The sequence below is a fragment of the Mustela putorius genome, unplaced genomic scaffold, assembly GCF_011764305.1.
Source record: "Mustela putorius furo isolate JIRA1106 unplaced genomic scaffold, ASM1176430v1.1 tig00003942_pilon_pilon_pilon, whole genome shotgun sequence".
Classification (NCBI taxonomy): Eukaryota; Metazoa; Chordata; class Mammalia; order Carnivora; family Mustelidae; genus Mustela; species Mustela putorius.
In genome coordinates, this window is record NW_025422087.1 from 9520780 (window position 1) to 9535653 (window position 14874).

At 31.8% G+C, this 14874-nt stretch overlaps 1 protein-coding gene across 10 annotated transcripts in view; it reads left to right on the forward strand.

Moving 5' to 3' along the window:
- Nucleotides 1–14874, forward strand: part of NBEA (neurobeachin) — a 678500-nt gene that overhangs the window by 66998 nt on the left and 596628 nt on the right. For all 10 annotated transcript variants that reach the window (XM_013044893.2, XM_013044895.2, XM_045069766.1 and 7 more), the window contains exon 2: nucleotides 11832–12063. In XM_013044893.2, the coding sequence (XP_012900347.2) occupies nucleotides 11832–12063 (232 nt within the window). The remainder of the gene's footprint in view (nucleotides 1–11831; nucleotides 12064–14874) is intronic.

Genomic DNA, 14874 nt, shown 5'->3' on the forward strand with positions numbered 1-14874 from the left:
TGAATATTTGATATGCACTTTAAAACAATGTTTTTTCTGCTCTTTCTGGATGGCATGTTTTATATGCCTCCCTAACAACTAGATCAAGCTGATTAATGTTATTTAAAACTTCTATATCTTTACTGATTTTGGGGGGTCTGTTTGTTCTCCCAACTACTGAGAGAGGAGTATTGAAATTTACAACAAAAATCGTAGATTTGTTTTTTCTCTTTTGTTCTCTTATTAGAATCATTCATAGTTGGGATTGCTATGTCATTTTGATGAATTAGCCCCTTCCTCCTTATGGAAAGTTTCTATTTTTCTTTTATAAAGTCTGCTTTGTTTGATACCAATATCACTACAACATTTTCTTTTTTATTGTATTTACATAGTGTATCTTTATTTTTCAAGATTTTATTTATTTATTTGATAGATCGCAATAGGCAGAGAGGCAGGCAGAGAGAGAGGGGGAAGCAGGCTCCCTGCTGAGCAGAGAGCCCAATGTGGAGCTTGATCCCAGAACCCTGAGACCATGACCTGAGCCAAAGGCAGAGGCCTTAACACACTGAGCCACCCAGGCGCCCCTACATAGTGTATCTTTTTAAATCCTTTTCTTTTTAAACTATTTCTGTTTTAATTCTGGGGTCAGCAAACTATTGCCTATGTGCTAGTCACCTGATTTTATAAATTTTTTTGTTGGAACACAACCATACTATATTATTTAGGTCGCTGTCTTCAAATTACAAATTCAGAGTTAAGCAGTAATGATAGAGACCATACGGTCCTGGAAGTCTACAATCTTTATTGTCTAGCTCTTCAAGAAGACATTTGCTGACCTCCATATATATATATATACATATATATGTGTGGGCACACACATATATGTATGTATATGTGTATATATATGTGTGTACATGTGTGTGTGCCCATGCATATATATATATCTATATATATATATATGGAGGTATATATACACATACATATATATATATATAGTATATGGAATATAATTGGGTCTTGCTACATTTTATACATTCTTATAATCTCTGTATTTTAAGTGGTGGTTTTATATTATTTACATTTAATGTAATCATTATGGCAACATTTCAATCTGCTGTTTTTGCTGTTTAATATTCACATCTTTTTTTTGTTTTTATTTTTCCTATTTCATGTCTAGTTTTGGATTAACTGAATATTATGATTCCATTCTATATTACTATTGATTTATTAACTATACCTATCTTTTCTTTAAAATAGTTCTTTTAAATTAAGACTTTAGCATTTTAGAGAAGTTTTAGATTCACAGCAAAATCGAGGGAAAGGTACAGAGGTTTTCCACATATCCCCTGATCCCACACATGCATATTCTCTCCACTTACCAACATCTTCCACCAGAGTGGACATGTATTAACAATAGATGAACCTACCTGGATACATCATAATCATTTAATGTCCAGTGGTTTACACTGTGGCTCACTCTTGGTTTTAAACATTTAAAAGTCTAGTGGTTTACACTGTGGCTCACTCTTGGTTTTAAACACTCTTGGATGTGACAGTGTATAAAGACAAATATCCATCATATATACAATGTAAAATATTTTTACTGCTCTAAAAATCCTCTGTGCTCCACCCATTCATCTGTCCTTTCGCCAACCCCTGGCAATCACTGATCTTTTTATTGTCTCCATAGTTTTGCCTTTTCCAGAATGTCATATAGTTGGAATCATACAATATACAGTGTTTTCAGATTGGCTTCTTTCACTTAGTGAAATGCAATTAAGATTCTTCTGTATCTTATCGTAACTTGATAGCTCATTTCTTTTTAGTGCTCAATAATAGTCCATTGTCTGGATGTACCAAATTTTATCCATTCACTTACTGAAGGACATCTTGGTTTCTTCTAAGTTTTGGTAGTTATTAAAAGCAAATTATTAAATTATTAATTTAATCTAATAAAATTTTAAGTTAATTATTAAATTAATTATTACAAATACTATAGACATTTGTGTGCAGATATTTGCATGAACCTGAGTTGTCAGCTCCTTTGAGTGCATACCAGTGAGTGCAATATGGTAAGAATATGTTTAGTTTTGTTAGAAACCACCAAACTGTCTTCCAAAGTGGCTGTACTGTTTTGTATTCCCATCAGCAATGAGTAAGAGTTCCTGTTGCTGCACATCCTTGCAGCATTTGGTATTGTTAGTGTGTACTGGATTTTGGCCATTCTAATAGTTGTGTAGTGACCTTTTTTTCTTTTCTTTTCTTTTTTTTTAGGTAATTCTATAACCTTTTGCTTTTTTTTTTTTTTTTTTTTTTAAAAGACTTTATTTATTTATTTGACAGACAGCACAAGTAGGCAGAGAGGCAGGCAAAGAGAGAGGAGGAAGCAGGCTCCCTGCTGGGCAGAGAGCCTGATGTGGGGCTCAATCCCAGGACCCTGGGATCATGACCTTAGCCGAAGGCAGAGGCTTTAACCCACTGAGCCACCCAGGTACCCTGATATTGTTTCTTTTTCACATTCAGTGTTTCCTAGAGTTTACAATATACGTTATTAACTTATTCTCCATCTTCAAATAATATATCACTTCAAGTATATGGTTGGAACCTTTTAAATGTATACTTATATTTCTTCCTCTGCTGTCCTTTGTGCTATTGCAGTCATTGCTTTTACTTCTGTATGTTTATAAGTCCCTTAATACATCATTGTTAGTTTTCCCAATTATTTTTTAAAGAGTTTCAAAATGAGAAAACAAGTCTTTTGTATTTAACAACAAACTTAACAATTTCAGAATTCTTTCATTTTTTGTTATTTCATATTTCCATCTGGTTTATTTTCCTTCTGCTGAAAGAATTTACTTTAGCAATTCTTGTAGTAAAAGTCTGCTGGCAATGAATTCTCTCAGCTTTTATTTGTCTGTAGAAGTTTTTATTTTGCTTTTATTTATGAGATGGATTCGGGTTTTTAGTATTAGCCTTAGAGTTACAATTTGAAAGTATATAGTGATTTGGCAGTTAAGACTTCTAATTTTTACTTTTTTTTTTACTCATTGGATGACGGCTAGCATCTAAGTGTACTTATCATCTGTTATAATCTTATTAAGTAAATATAAAAGTGGTTATACCACTTTTGATAAAACTTCATGTTGTTTTAAATATATTTTACTTTATTATTATTATTTTTTAAAGATTTTATTTATTTATTTGACAGAAAGAAAGATCACAAGCAGGCTGAGAGGGAGGCAGACAGAGAGAGGGAGAAGCAGGCCCCCCACTGAGCAGAGAGCCTGATGCAGGGCTCAATCCCAGGACGCTGACATCAGGACCTGAGCTGAAGGCAGAGGCTTAACCCATTGGGCCACCCAGGTGCCCCTATTTTAAATATATTTTGAGGAGGCTAGTTATTATATGAAAGTCACTCACTGTGCTGTGAAGTGTGTAAACCTGGCGATTCACAGACCTGTATCCCTGGGGCTAATAATACATTATATGTTAATAAAAAAGAAAAAAAAAATCATAAAAATAAATAAATAAATAGAATAGAACATATCACCTTTTGGTCAAAAATAAAGCATTAAAATATTTAATGTTGAAGTTAGAGCAATAAAGGCATTCTTTCCCTCAAAACATTATCCTGCTAAACAGTAATTGAGGGATGCCTGGGTGGCTCAGATAGTTGGCTCAGGTCATGATCCCATGGTCCTGGGATTGAGCTCCGCATCAGGCTCCTTGCTCTGCGGGAAGCCTGCTTTTTCCTATCTCGTTCCCCCTGCCTGTGATCCCTCTCTTGCTATGTCTATCTCTGTCAAATAAATAAATAAAATCTTTTAAGATTAAAAAAAATAAAAAGAAAGTCACTCACTTTGTTTTCTCCTCCAATCCTTAGAATTTTTATGGACTATATTTATAGTATTTGCTATATTCCTGGGTATAGTTATTTCTATACCATAGAAGGATTACCAATATGAATTACTTTTAAAATAATTTTTTTAAGGACTATCGTGAAAGAAATAGGAAACAAGTAATTTTCTATTTTTCTCACTTGAGTTTGTCAGCTGGGTTTAAGATTATAACATTAGCTTTTATTATGTTCATGTCCAAATTATAAAATATTTTCCTGTTACATACTAAAAATTTATCTGAAAGTCATTTATGATACGTGTATCAGATCTTGAAGATTCAATGACTGGTGGAGGTATGTATTTATGTGTGGGGGATGGTCTCTTTAGTTTTGGTATACTTCTTAATTCTATATTAAATTGACAAGACTAGACAAATTCTGATGCTGACACTAGCTTTGGGACCTTGGCCTGGTTACTTAACTTATGCTAACCTCAGTTTCCTTGATTGAGATGCTATTTTACAAAATTGTGGTGAATTAAATGAGATGATACACATAAATTATTCAGCATATCAATGGTCACGGAGTGGTCATTTTAAATATCATGTTTCCACTTTCTTTGTAAAATTATAGATAGGTTTATCTCAAAGATTCCTTTTTTAGAGGTTAATAACTCAATACTTTTAAATTTAGATTGTATCTGTTTCTAAAGTAATTTGATTGGCTTATAGGAAAAGACATCTGTGTGTAGTAAGAGGAAGAAAATAAAATGTAAGCAGGAGGACAGAATAGAGGAAGGAAATGATAACAAATGTAGTTATCAAAGTTTGAACATTATATTAATATTTTCTCTTTAGATGGACCATACTTTTGTTTCTTTGTATGTCTCATAATTTTTTTGTTGAAGAATGGACATTTTGAATATTGTCATATGGAAAGGCTGGAAATCATATTCTTTCCTTTTCCTTGTATTTGTTGTTGCTGTTTTGGGTTGTTGGCTTAGTGATTTTCTAAAATATGTTTCTAAGTCTGTACTCTCTGTTGTGTATAGCCATTGAAGTTCTGTTTGTTTGGTGGTGCTGATACATTAGTTTTTTTGATTTTTTTTTTTTTTTTTTTGAGAGAGAGAGAGAGAGAATGAGAGAAAGAGAAAGCATGAGCAGGGGAAGGGGCAGGGGGAGAGGGAGAATCAGACTCCCTATGGAGCAGGCAGCCCAATGCAGGGCTTGATCCTAGGATCCTGGGATCATGACCTGAGCCAAAGGCAGACACTTAACCTGCTTAGCTACCGAGGTGCCCCTCAGCTGATGTTTTGACACAGTTATCTTCAATGCCTTGAGCCAAGGAAAGAAAAAATGAAAAATAAAAAAATACTCTTCCTGCCTTTGTAGATTTGCTCTTGGGGCACTCCTGCAATGCTTAGTCAGGCTATTTGCAGCTCTCTTTTAGCATTTACTTCCTACTTGTGTAGACTCTAAAGGCCAGTTCCAAGTGAAGGCTTAGGGTCTTTTTAGGCTTTTAGGCTTTTTCTGTATGTGCAGGCTGCCCAGGAGATATCTAGGTCTTTATGCCCACACATACCTTCTTTCTGCACATATTCTTTCCCAGACTTCCAGGTATGTTTTTTGTGTATTCTAAGTGTTGTCTCTAGCTCAGGCTGCTGCAGCTAATATCTGTGCCTTTACATGCTTTCAGCAGCATGCTTTCAGCAGGTCAGATGTCCCCTACCTGGAGGTGTTCTAAGTTTGGTGAAATAAAGACAGTTCTTTGCACCTGTCCTTGAGGGAGCTGCCAGATTGGTTGAGACCCATAAGCTTGAATATAAGGTTCTTGCTACTTCTCTGGAACTAGAAAGCAGTTCCTCTGGAACTTGTACAGGATGCTGCCCTCATGACTATTGCCCTCCAGGGTTTGGGGGATTATAGGTGGGACAAAGAACAATAGCTTCTTCTTCACTACATCTTCCCCTGGCTGGTGTACATTTTTGTCTTGACTCCAGAATTTTTCAGAAGTTGATTTTGAGTTTTTGCCAGCTTATTAGTTTTTTAGGGAGAACATAGCCTTAAAGTTTCCAATTCTGCCATTTTTTGGTGGTGGTGTTATTTTTCAAAGGAAGATGTTTTAAACTGATTTCACTTGAAAATAGAAACTGGAAGTGGAAATACTATTAAGCCTGATTTTAACAACTAAAAATTGTATGTAGTATACTTAGTGCTTTACTAAGTCAAGTGTACAAGTCTTCTAAATTTTACTTATTAATCCTTATATATTTTCCAAGTAATAGAAGGAAAATTAAGGCAGCTGAAGACATAATCAGGAAAGAGAAAGTATCTCTGGCTTTGTAATCCCCAGTGGAACATTAAAAAAGTTATGTGGCAGTAAGGGCAATTCATTACTGAAGGGGAAAAACTTGAATAATCTCGATTAAAACTTGATGATTGGCCATGAATCAGACCCTCTTGCTCCACCCTCCTGAACTTCCATCTTGCCATCTTCCCATTCCTTGTTAAACACTGAATAATTTTCATTGGCTTGTCACTGTGCTTATGTGAAGATGCAGGGGTAGTTAGAAATGGTCCTTACCCTAACAAAGTTTACTAATGTGGGGGATAGAAAGATACCTGTGAACATCTATAGTATTAAGTCATGGTTGCTATGGTGTGCATGGGTGTTACTGGGAATTTAGAAAAAGGCAAACTGTGGGTTCTGGGAAGGCTTTCTGGATTAAGTGCTATCTAAACTGGTATTTGGAGGCTTACTGGATGTTAACAATGTTAACAAATGTACAGGTTTGAAGAGAACTCTGTGTCACGTATAGGGAATAACATATATGAAAAGTTTTAGATGAAGTTAGATGCAGTGCAGAAATATTCCTATGACTGTAGCTAGTAAATGGGAAGTAGAGGAAGCTGGAACTGAGGTGTTAAATTGTGACTTTATAGGCAGTGTTATCTAGTTTAGAATTTATCCAGAAAGATAAGTTGCAAAGAAATCCAAATGGTTACTAATTGATCTAATTAATGAAGAAGAATTATCTCATATGATTCTAATAATCTAAGATTTCAAAATAAAGGCATTTAAAAACTCTATATTTAAAAAGATAAAAGATACTTAAATTGCTAGTAATTACAAACTTAGTGCTTTCAGAAGGTATTTTCCAAGTCAGTTAGATTTTATATTCTAACTTTTTATATAGTAAATTTTTCTTCTTTATGTAAATAAGAGTAACTTCATTTAAAAAGCTCAGCTATGGTATTTATTTTATATAAATTCCTCTATGACCAATTCTTGGGTAGGAAGCACCATTGTGGACCACTTTTCTTATAGTGGCAATACCTTTTAGAATTTTTTTTTTTTAAATTTTAGGATAGTGCTTTATGACTTTATGAAACCAAAAGCAAAATAGAAAAACTACAGTGTGAGTAAAAAAAAAAAAAATCTTAATTTTAATCAACTTTGCTTATTCCATCATCTTCCACCCATTTTTTTTACTCTTGGTTCATCTTTTCCTTCTTCCCATAGATAGATTTTGATTTGGAGGTTACAGTTACAAAGTTTTGATTTTCAGACTGTAACAACATCAAACATTGTGGATGTATTCATACTAAATTATATGCTTACACATGGTTAAAATGATATATATTATGTTATGTGTATTTCACCACAGTTTTTTTTTTTATTAACATATAATATTTGTTTTAGGGGTATAGGTCTGTGATTCATCAGTCTTTCTTACACAATTCACAGCACTCACCATCCTTTTAGAATTTTAAGAAAAAGGCCTAGAAAAAAAGAACTCTCTTTTTTTTTTTTTTTACCGAAATTTCTCCTCTTTATTTTTTTTAATTTATTATTTTTTAATTTTTTATTTTTTATAAACATATATTTTTATCCCCAGGGGTACAGGTCTGTGAATCACCAGGTTTACACACTTCACAGCACTCACCAAAGCACATACCCTCCCCAATGTCCAATGTGTAGTGTTTATTGCTAATTTTCCTATAATTGAGCCTTCAAAGTCTTCCACTTTCTTGCTGAAATAACCTTAAATAAATTAGTTTTTTTAAAATTTATTTTCAGAAAAACAGTATTCATTATTTTTTCACCACACCCAATGCTCCATGCAATCCGTGCCCTCTATAATACCTACCACCTGGTACCCTGACCTCTCCCCCCCCTCCCCGCCACTTCAAACCCCTCAGATTGTTTTTGAGTCCATAGTCTCTCATGAATTAGTTGTTTTTTAAAAATTTTATTTACTACCTCTGGGTGTTTTATTTCTTACCCATAGAAATTATTTTCTCTTCTTTTATTCCACATAGAGTTCATACAACACTGATTTCTTTATAGATCTACTATGATACGCCTTGTTTTATTTATTTATTTATTTTTAAGTCTATACTTCTAACTTCATAGGAAGGTATTTAGGTTCATTTCTCATCTAGATTAGACTCCTGGATCTGTCATTTTACTTATATGTGACCTTGTTCGTGCTGTTTAACCTCATTTATTTTCACTTTTATGAAGACAATTATGCATTTTCCTCAAAGGATTGTTAGAGAATAGTTTAAATAATGAAAGCCAGTTATTTCTACTTTTTCTTACATGCTTTAGTTGGTAAATGTGGAACCACTCATTTATAAGTAGGGAATAAATATTTCTCTAATCTCGGAATGATAGTTTTGTAAGTATTTAACCTTATTAACACTAAAGTATTAAAAATTACAGTGAGGTTAGAAAGAACATCTGAAAATACAGGTCACTTTACAACATCTACAATAAATATTTTTACAGCTTCTTGCAGAGAAGTCAGAGATCCAAACTGTACTCTTTTGTAATTAAATGATGCATAGAAAGGAGCATTGTTTTTTAACTGTGAAAGATGAAACTGTAAGCTTCCTAAAACAGAGGACTCATTGTTAGAGTTATACATATTAATTGTTGATTCCTTTAAAAGCAGACTTTTTTTTTTCCTTCTAACTGAACCCATCTCTGTTATTTACACATTACATAATGGTTGTTGGTTATGCCAGACTCTATGGAAGCACTTACAATTCATTTAGGAGATTAGTCTAAAAAATTCTTCAATATTCTCCCATTTTAGTATATACTAATTCTTATGCACATTTATTCAGAGATATGTAGGCTTAAACCTTAGTTATCTCCTTCTATTAGTTCAGTTAGTAGTAAGTGTCCACATCATTGATTTTCAAACCTGTTTTTTTTTTTTCCTCCCACTCTATATGGTTCCCTTTTAGAGCATCTCTTCTGAGTTACTAACCATTGGTCTACAAGGGTCTTAAGTAGTGACCCAAGTCAATTGGACATATAATAGTAGAAAAGTCACCAGTTCTTTGATAAGACCATGGTATGGTGAAAAGATGTTTGAGTTGGTTCTTATAAATCTGCAATTAATATCTAAGAGAGTACATGATCCACAATAGTTTAACTTGCTGGAAACATAAGGCTCAAGCTATTAATTTTGTGGTACTTCAGACATACGTGATTATATGACCACTTTTTTTGTTGTTGTTGTTAAAGTTAGGGTCATAAGAGAACTGCTAATAGCTAATCTCAACTGAATGTTAGCTACATGGCTAATTTTGTTCCTAAGCACTAAACACCATTACTTTATTTAATCCTCATAACTACAACACTGTTAGATAGGAACTTTTATTCCCGTATTTAGATAAAGTAACTGAGACTTAGAGAAGTAGAGTCATTAAGGTCACACAGTAAGTGGTACAGCTAAAATCTGAATCCAGGAAGTCTGAATTCAGAAACAATCTCTTAACCATTCTAGTAGCTCTTTTTGTTAATAAGACTGAAATAGTAAGAGGAGTTGAAGTTGTTTCATACACAGAGGTAAAACCAGCCTTTAACCCAAGAGAATATCTAGGTCAGTTAAAAAAAAAAAAAAAGAAAAAAAAAAGTCAGAGTTAGGATGAGGGCTGGTTTCTCATATAGTTGAGTTTTACAGCTTTTACAGAGAAAAATACTGAGTATAATTTTAAAATTTGAGAATATTTTGTTTTTAAATTCTTAAATTTAAAGACTTTAAAAATATTCTTAAATGAGATTATTGCTTGTATGGACTTGTTTGAAGATGGACTTAATTGGGTTTTGATCCTGGATCCTCTGTCTACTAGTTTTGTGATCTTTTCCAAGTTAAATTTTCTGTGCCTATTCTTCCTTATCTGTAAAATGAAGATAATAATAGGTCCTGTCTCATAAGTTGTTAATAATTATTTAATATATGAAAAGCCCTTAGAATAGTGCTAAGTGGTATGTAAGCTTACTTTATGGTATTATTATTATTATTATATTTATCCCATATATCTACCCTTATAATGAACATTTTTCTTTGATAAAAAATTCTATTTCGTGAACCTAATTTCTGGTACCTATCTGCCCCTAATTTTATTTCCCTCTTATTTCCATTTTCCTGACTACTTTATATCTTCTTTTATGCTTTCTGTAACTTATGAACCAATTTCAACTTTTGGGGCAATAAGGTAGAGTGTGTATATATATATACGTATATATATATACACACACACACATATAATCATACATACATATATACATACATACACACGTGTGTGTATGTGTGTGTGTGTGTGTGTGTACACGCACACACATCTTTATTTCTGGAACTTAACACTATTAGCACATGGGGTTTTTCTTGTCCATAGATATATCCCTAGTTCCTTGAACAGTAATTTCTAACTTTTAATAAATAAAATATTAACTGAATGAATGAATAATGCATGTATGATTTCAAATTTATTAGGTATTTTGTATGTGGCTATTATTTTCTTTCTAAATTTTCTTCTATAGACCAGAAAGATACCTAGTTTTTCAATGTTCTTCATTAAGAATAGTACTTATAACAATATAATTAATATGTCACGTGTGATTTGAACAATAGAGAATAAGAATGTCATTACATCTTTTATTCTATGTATTCTATGAGTATTTATCTATCACTGTACTTAAAGTAGGAAAGAGTAATACTTTTTTAAAAGCTTTTATTTAAGTTTACTATTGAAGTAGAGTTGACATACAGTGTTTATTGGTTGCAGGTATTCAACATGGTGATTCGACAATTCTGTGCATTTCTCAATGCTAACCACACATGTAGTCACCACCTGTAACCACGCAATATCTTGACAATATTATTGGCTATTGACTACTGAATTGTTCGTTTCCATGACTTACTTATTTTATGACTGGAAGTTTGTACCTCTAAATACCCTTTATCTATTTTGCCTATCTCCTTGCTCACCATCTGTCTGGCAACTAAAGTCAGATGTGAAATAAACAAAAAACAAAGGAACAAACAAACCGAACTCTTAGATACAGAGGACAGTAATACTTTTGACTCACTTGTTGTAATGCCACAAGTCAAATACATTGCTGTTAAATCATCTTTGTATATCAATTCACAATTTTTAAAGTAAAATATTATGATAGTAGGTATATTTTAAACATTTTAAACATTGATTCTATCATTTGAATTTTTACTCTAAGTTTGCTAGTATCAGTCATATTTCTTTATCTTCTGTACATGGTGATTAGGCCCTTTGTTTCTTTTCTGTTACATCTCATTTGTTAGTCTAGTAATATCACAAAAGAAAATGAACTTCATGTCTTAAAATTTATCCTTTGTGAGTTCTGCATTTTCTAATGATTATCACTTTTTGGAGCCAAATTCTTTTTTATAGGAATTTGTCCTGAATCCTATCCAGTAGTCCTCTGCACCATTTTGCTCCATTTGATTTGAAATTACCCTTTTCCATTTTTAAAAAACTAGACATTGCTAGTTTTCATTCTTATAGCACCCTTAATCTGTAGCTTTCAAATTTTTATTAAAAGTAGTGTTAGACTAGAAAACTTGAAATGTTTTAGAGTAGCTATGCTATCATGCAGGTTGAATTATTATTTTTATTTTATTGTTATAAATAATCTCTCATGTTATCATTAGTTATTGTTTCTTTTTGTTTATTTTCAGCTGGTTGGTGGAGAATTTGACTTGGAGATGAACTTTATTATCCAGGATGCTGAGAGTATAACATGCATGACAGAGCTTTTGGAGCACTGTGATGTAACATGTCAAGCAGAAATATGGAGCATGTTTACAGCCATTTTACGAAAAAGTGTTCGGAATTTACAGACTAGCACAGAAGTTGGGCTAATTGAACAAGTATTGCTGAAAATGAGTGCTGTAGATGACATGATAGCAGGTATGAGGTTATCTGACAGGATAATATACTTAAAGTGTTTATCAAGAGTCACATACTTCTCTTTAAATTCTATTGGTTTAAACTTGATTTAAAATAGATAGTAGAAATGTATGGAAAATTTGCCGTGTATATTAAGGGAAAACTTGAAGAATGGAAAATACCTTTTTCTTTATTAGACAAGCATAATTCTGATTTTGCTTTTCCAGGTTTTAGAAAATCTCATTACATGGAATAAATAACCACGAAATCTAACAGAAAAATAAACAGTACCTTTTAACATAGTACTTAGTTAAATTTTACATAATTAAAATTTTACAATATGTATTACAATTCTGTATATGTGCACTTTACCAACTTCAAGCTCCATGCTTTTCAGTTTTGCATATATGGAACTATGACAGGAGGAACTAATGTCCTTAGGATAAGCATGTTGAATTTTTGGAAAGTATCTCTATTTTACTTTGATATTCTTTAGAGAAACTTTTGTATTAAACAGATATAGAATACAGCATGAAATTTGCCTGGATAAGATAAAAATACTAATTTTTGTCCTTGTTATGTGTTACTTCAAATATGAAGTCTATGATTATTCATTGCCAATCCTTTATCTCCCTGCAAGTTCATTCTCCTTTATTGTTAGATGCACTTCAATAGAAATGTTTTGAAAGATATGGTCTCAGAGTAACATTATTCCCAGAAAATAAGCTTAGTGTTTAAAATGTTCATTCTTTTAAGCCATGAATCTTCAGCATATGTCTCTTCTGATATAAAAGAGTTTTCATAATTTTAAAAGTGCTAATATGATTCCTCACAATCTCATATCTGATTCTTAACAAGTAGTTCAGATACTGGAGAATCCTCCATCATATTTTGATTTATGCATAATTAATTTTAATATTAGTAGAACAAAACATTAAGAAGTAATGGAGTGAAGAATTAGTTAAAGATGAATGTCTCTTAAACAATATTTAAACATTTTTGTTTTTCTTATAGACTATATTAAAATAATTTCTGTTACTTTCAAGGTGGTATCTATCTCTAGAGTGATTTAGCATTCTCTATATTGGTTATTAATGGTTAACTTGATGAAAAATGAAGTTCAAACTTAAAACCTTTTAATGATGATATGTACCATCTGTAAACCATTCTGTAAATTCTAGCATTGTTTAACAGGAATTTATTTGCATAAGCTTTTATGTTTGGTGCTTACATGTTGTATAGAATATCATGTGATCTCTGAGTCCTCATATCAGGGTTTAATCCCTGAAGTTTTTTTGTTTGCCTGTTTGTTTTTTGAAATAAAGTGGCTACCACTTTATAAAGTGCACTTTAGAAAATGAGCCACAATTACATACATGGTAATTTACTGGTTCATAATTCATGAGCTTTGAGATATAAGATGATAGTAAGCTTGATTAGTACTGCAAAAGTTCGTATGTTCATGTTTTCTATTATATAAAGCTTCTTAATTCTCTTATCTTTGCTTTTCAATAATAATACTGGTAACACAAACTTTCACTTTTTGTTATTTTATCATTGAATAAATGCCAAATAAATACCTCTACCTTACTTTTCAGTAGAGAAAATAAAATTTATATAACCATAGTAATGCAGTACCAAAAACCATGACTAAGTTTTCACTCTTGATATTTATGCCATGTCACGTTCAAAGAGGTACTTATAGGCTTTACTAGAAGGTAGTAAATATCTGTATATACTAAATTGATAAGAGAATTTCATAGCTGAGTATTTTTTCTTCTTTAAAAATTTTGTTCAGAAAAAAAACACCTGTTATAAAAAAAATTAAACTGAGCTACTTGTTACGTTATATATACAATAAATAAGAAATTTAATAACTGTGTAGTTAAATATGAATTTAATAGACTACTTTTTGTGACCCACATATAAGTTGGGATAATGTTTTAGAAAAAGAAGTATAATTTTTTAGGAAAGTATTTGTAGGTAAATGTTAAGATATCTATGAATTTGCCATTGCAGCTAATTGCCTGAAACTGCTTCTTACTAACTTAGGGCTTTAAGGTGCTTGATCTCTATGTAGATTTTTTTCTTAAAAAATCTTCTGACTGATATGTAGTAACTATAAACTTTTTTACTGAATGGTGAAACACTTTATTTCATTAAAAGATCTCTCAAAAATGGCATATCAAAAGTGACAGTTTAATCATAGGGATTGCTTACTTATTGTGGCATTAACCAAGATTATTCAATTATTTATTGATGAAAATAACCATTTGAAATTTCTATTTTGAAATGGGTACATAATAAATACTTTAAACTTTCAAATTCCAGGTATTAATTTGTGATACTAATCAGTAACTAATTATTTAAGCTTATCCTAACTCACTTTTTAAATTAATTAATGATATGTTATTTAGAATATATATATTTAGAATATATATATGTGTATTGATTATAATACTTTATATAGTATTTCTAATCCTTAGGAAGAGCTTTAGAGTAAGAAAATGAAGTATAAATATTCAGATATTTAGTTTATTACAAAGAATGATTGATAGAAGTACTACTCACAATGTCTAGATGAGAAAGAAATCAAGGACAATAGATTAAATGTATAATTTTCTTATTATCTGGTGAGCTGGTGTGTCTCTTATATGCACATAAACACATGAGCAGAATGGATACCACTATTAATGTGTTTAAGTGGTACTTAGATTTAGAGACTAGTCTCTGGAGCCATACAGCCTAGGCTTTAATCCTGACCCAGCCACTTAGTAGAGTGTGTTCTTGGAAAAGGTGATTAGGTTATTTATGTCTCACTTTCCCCATTTT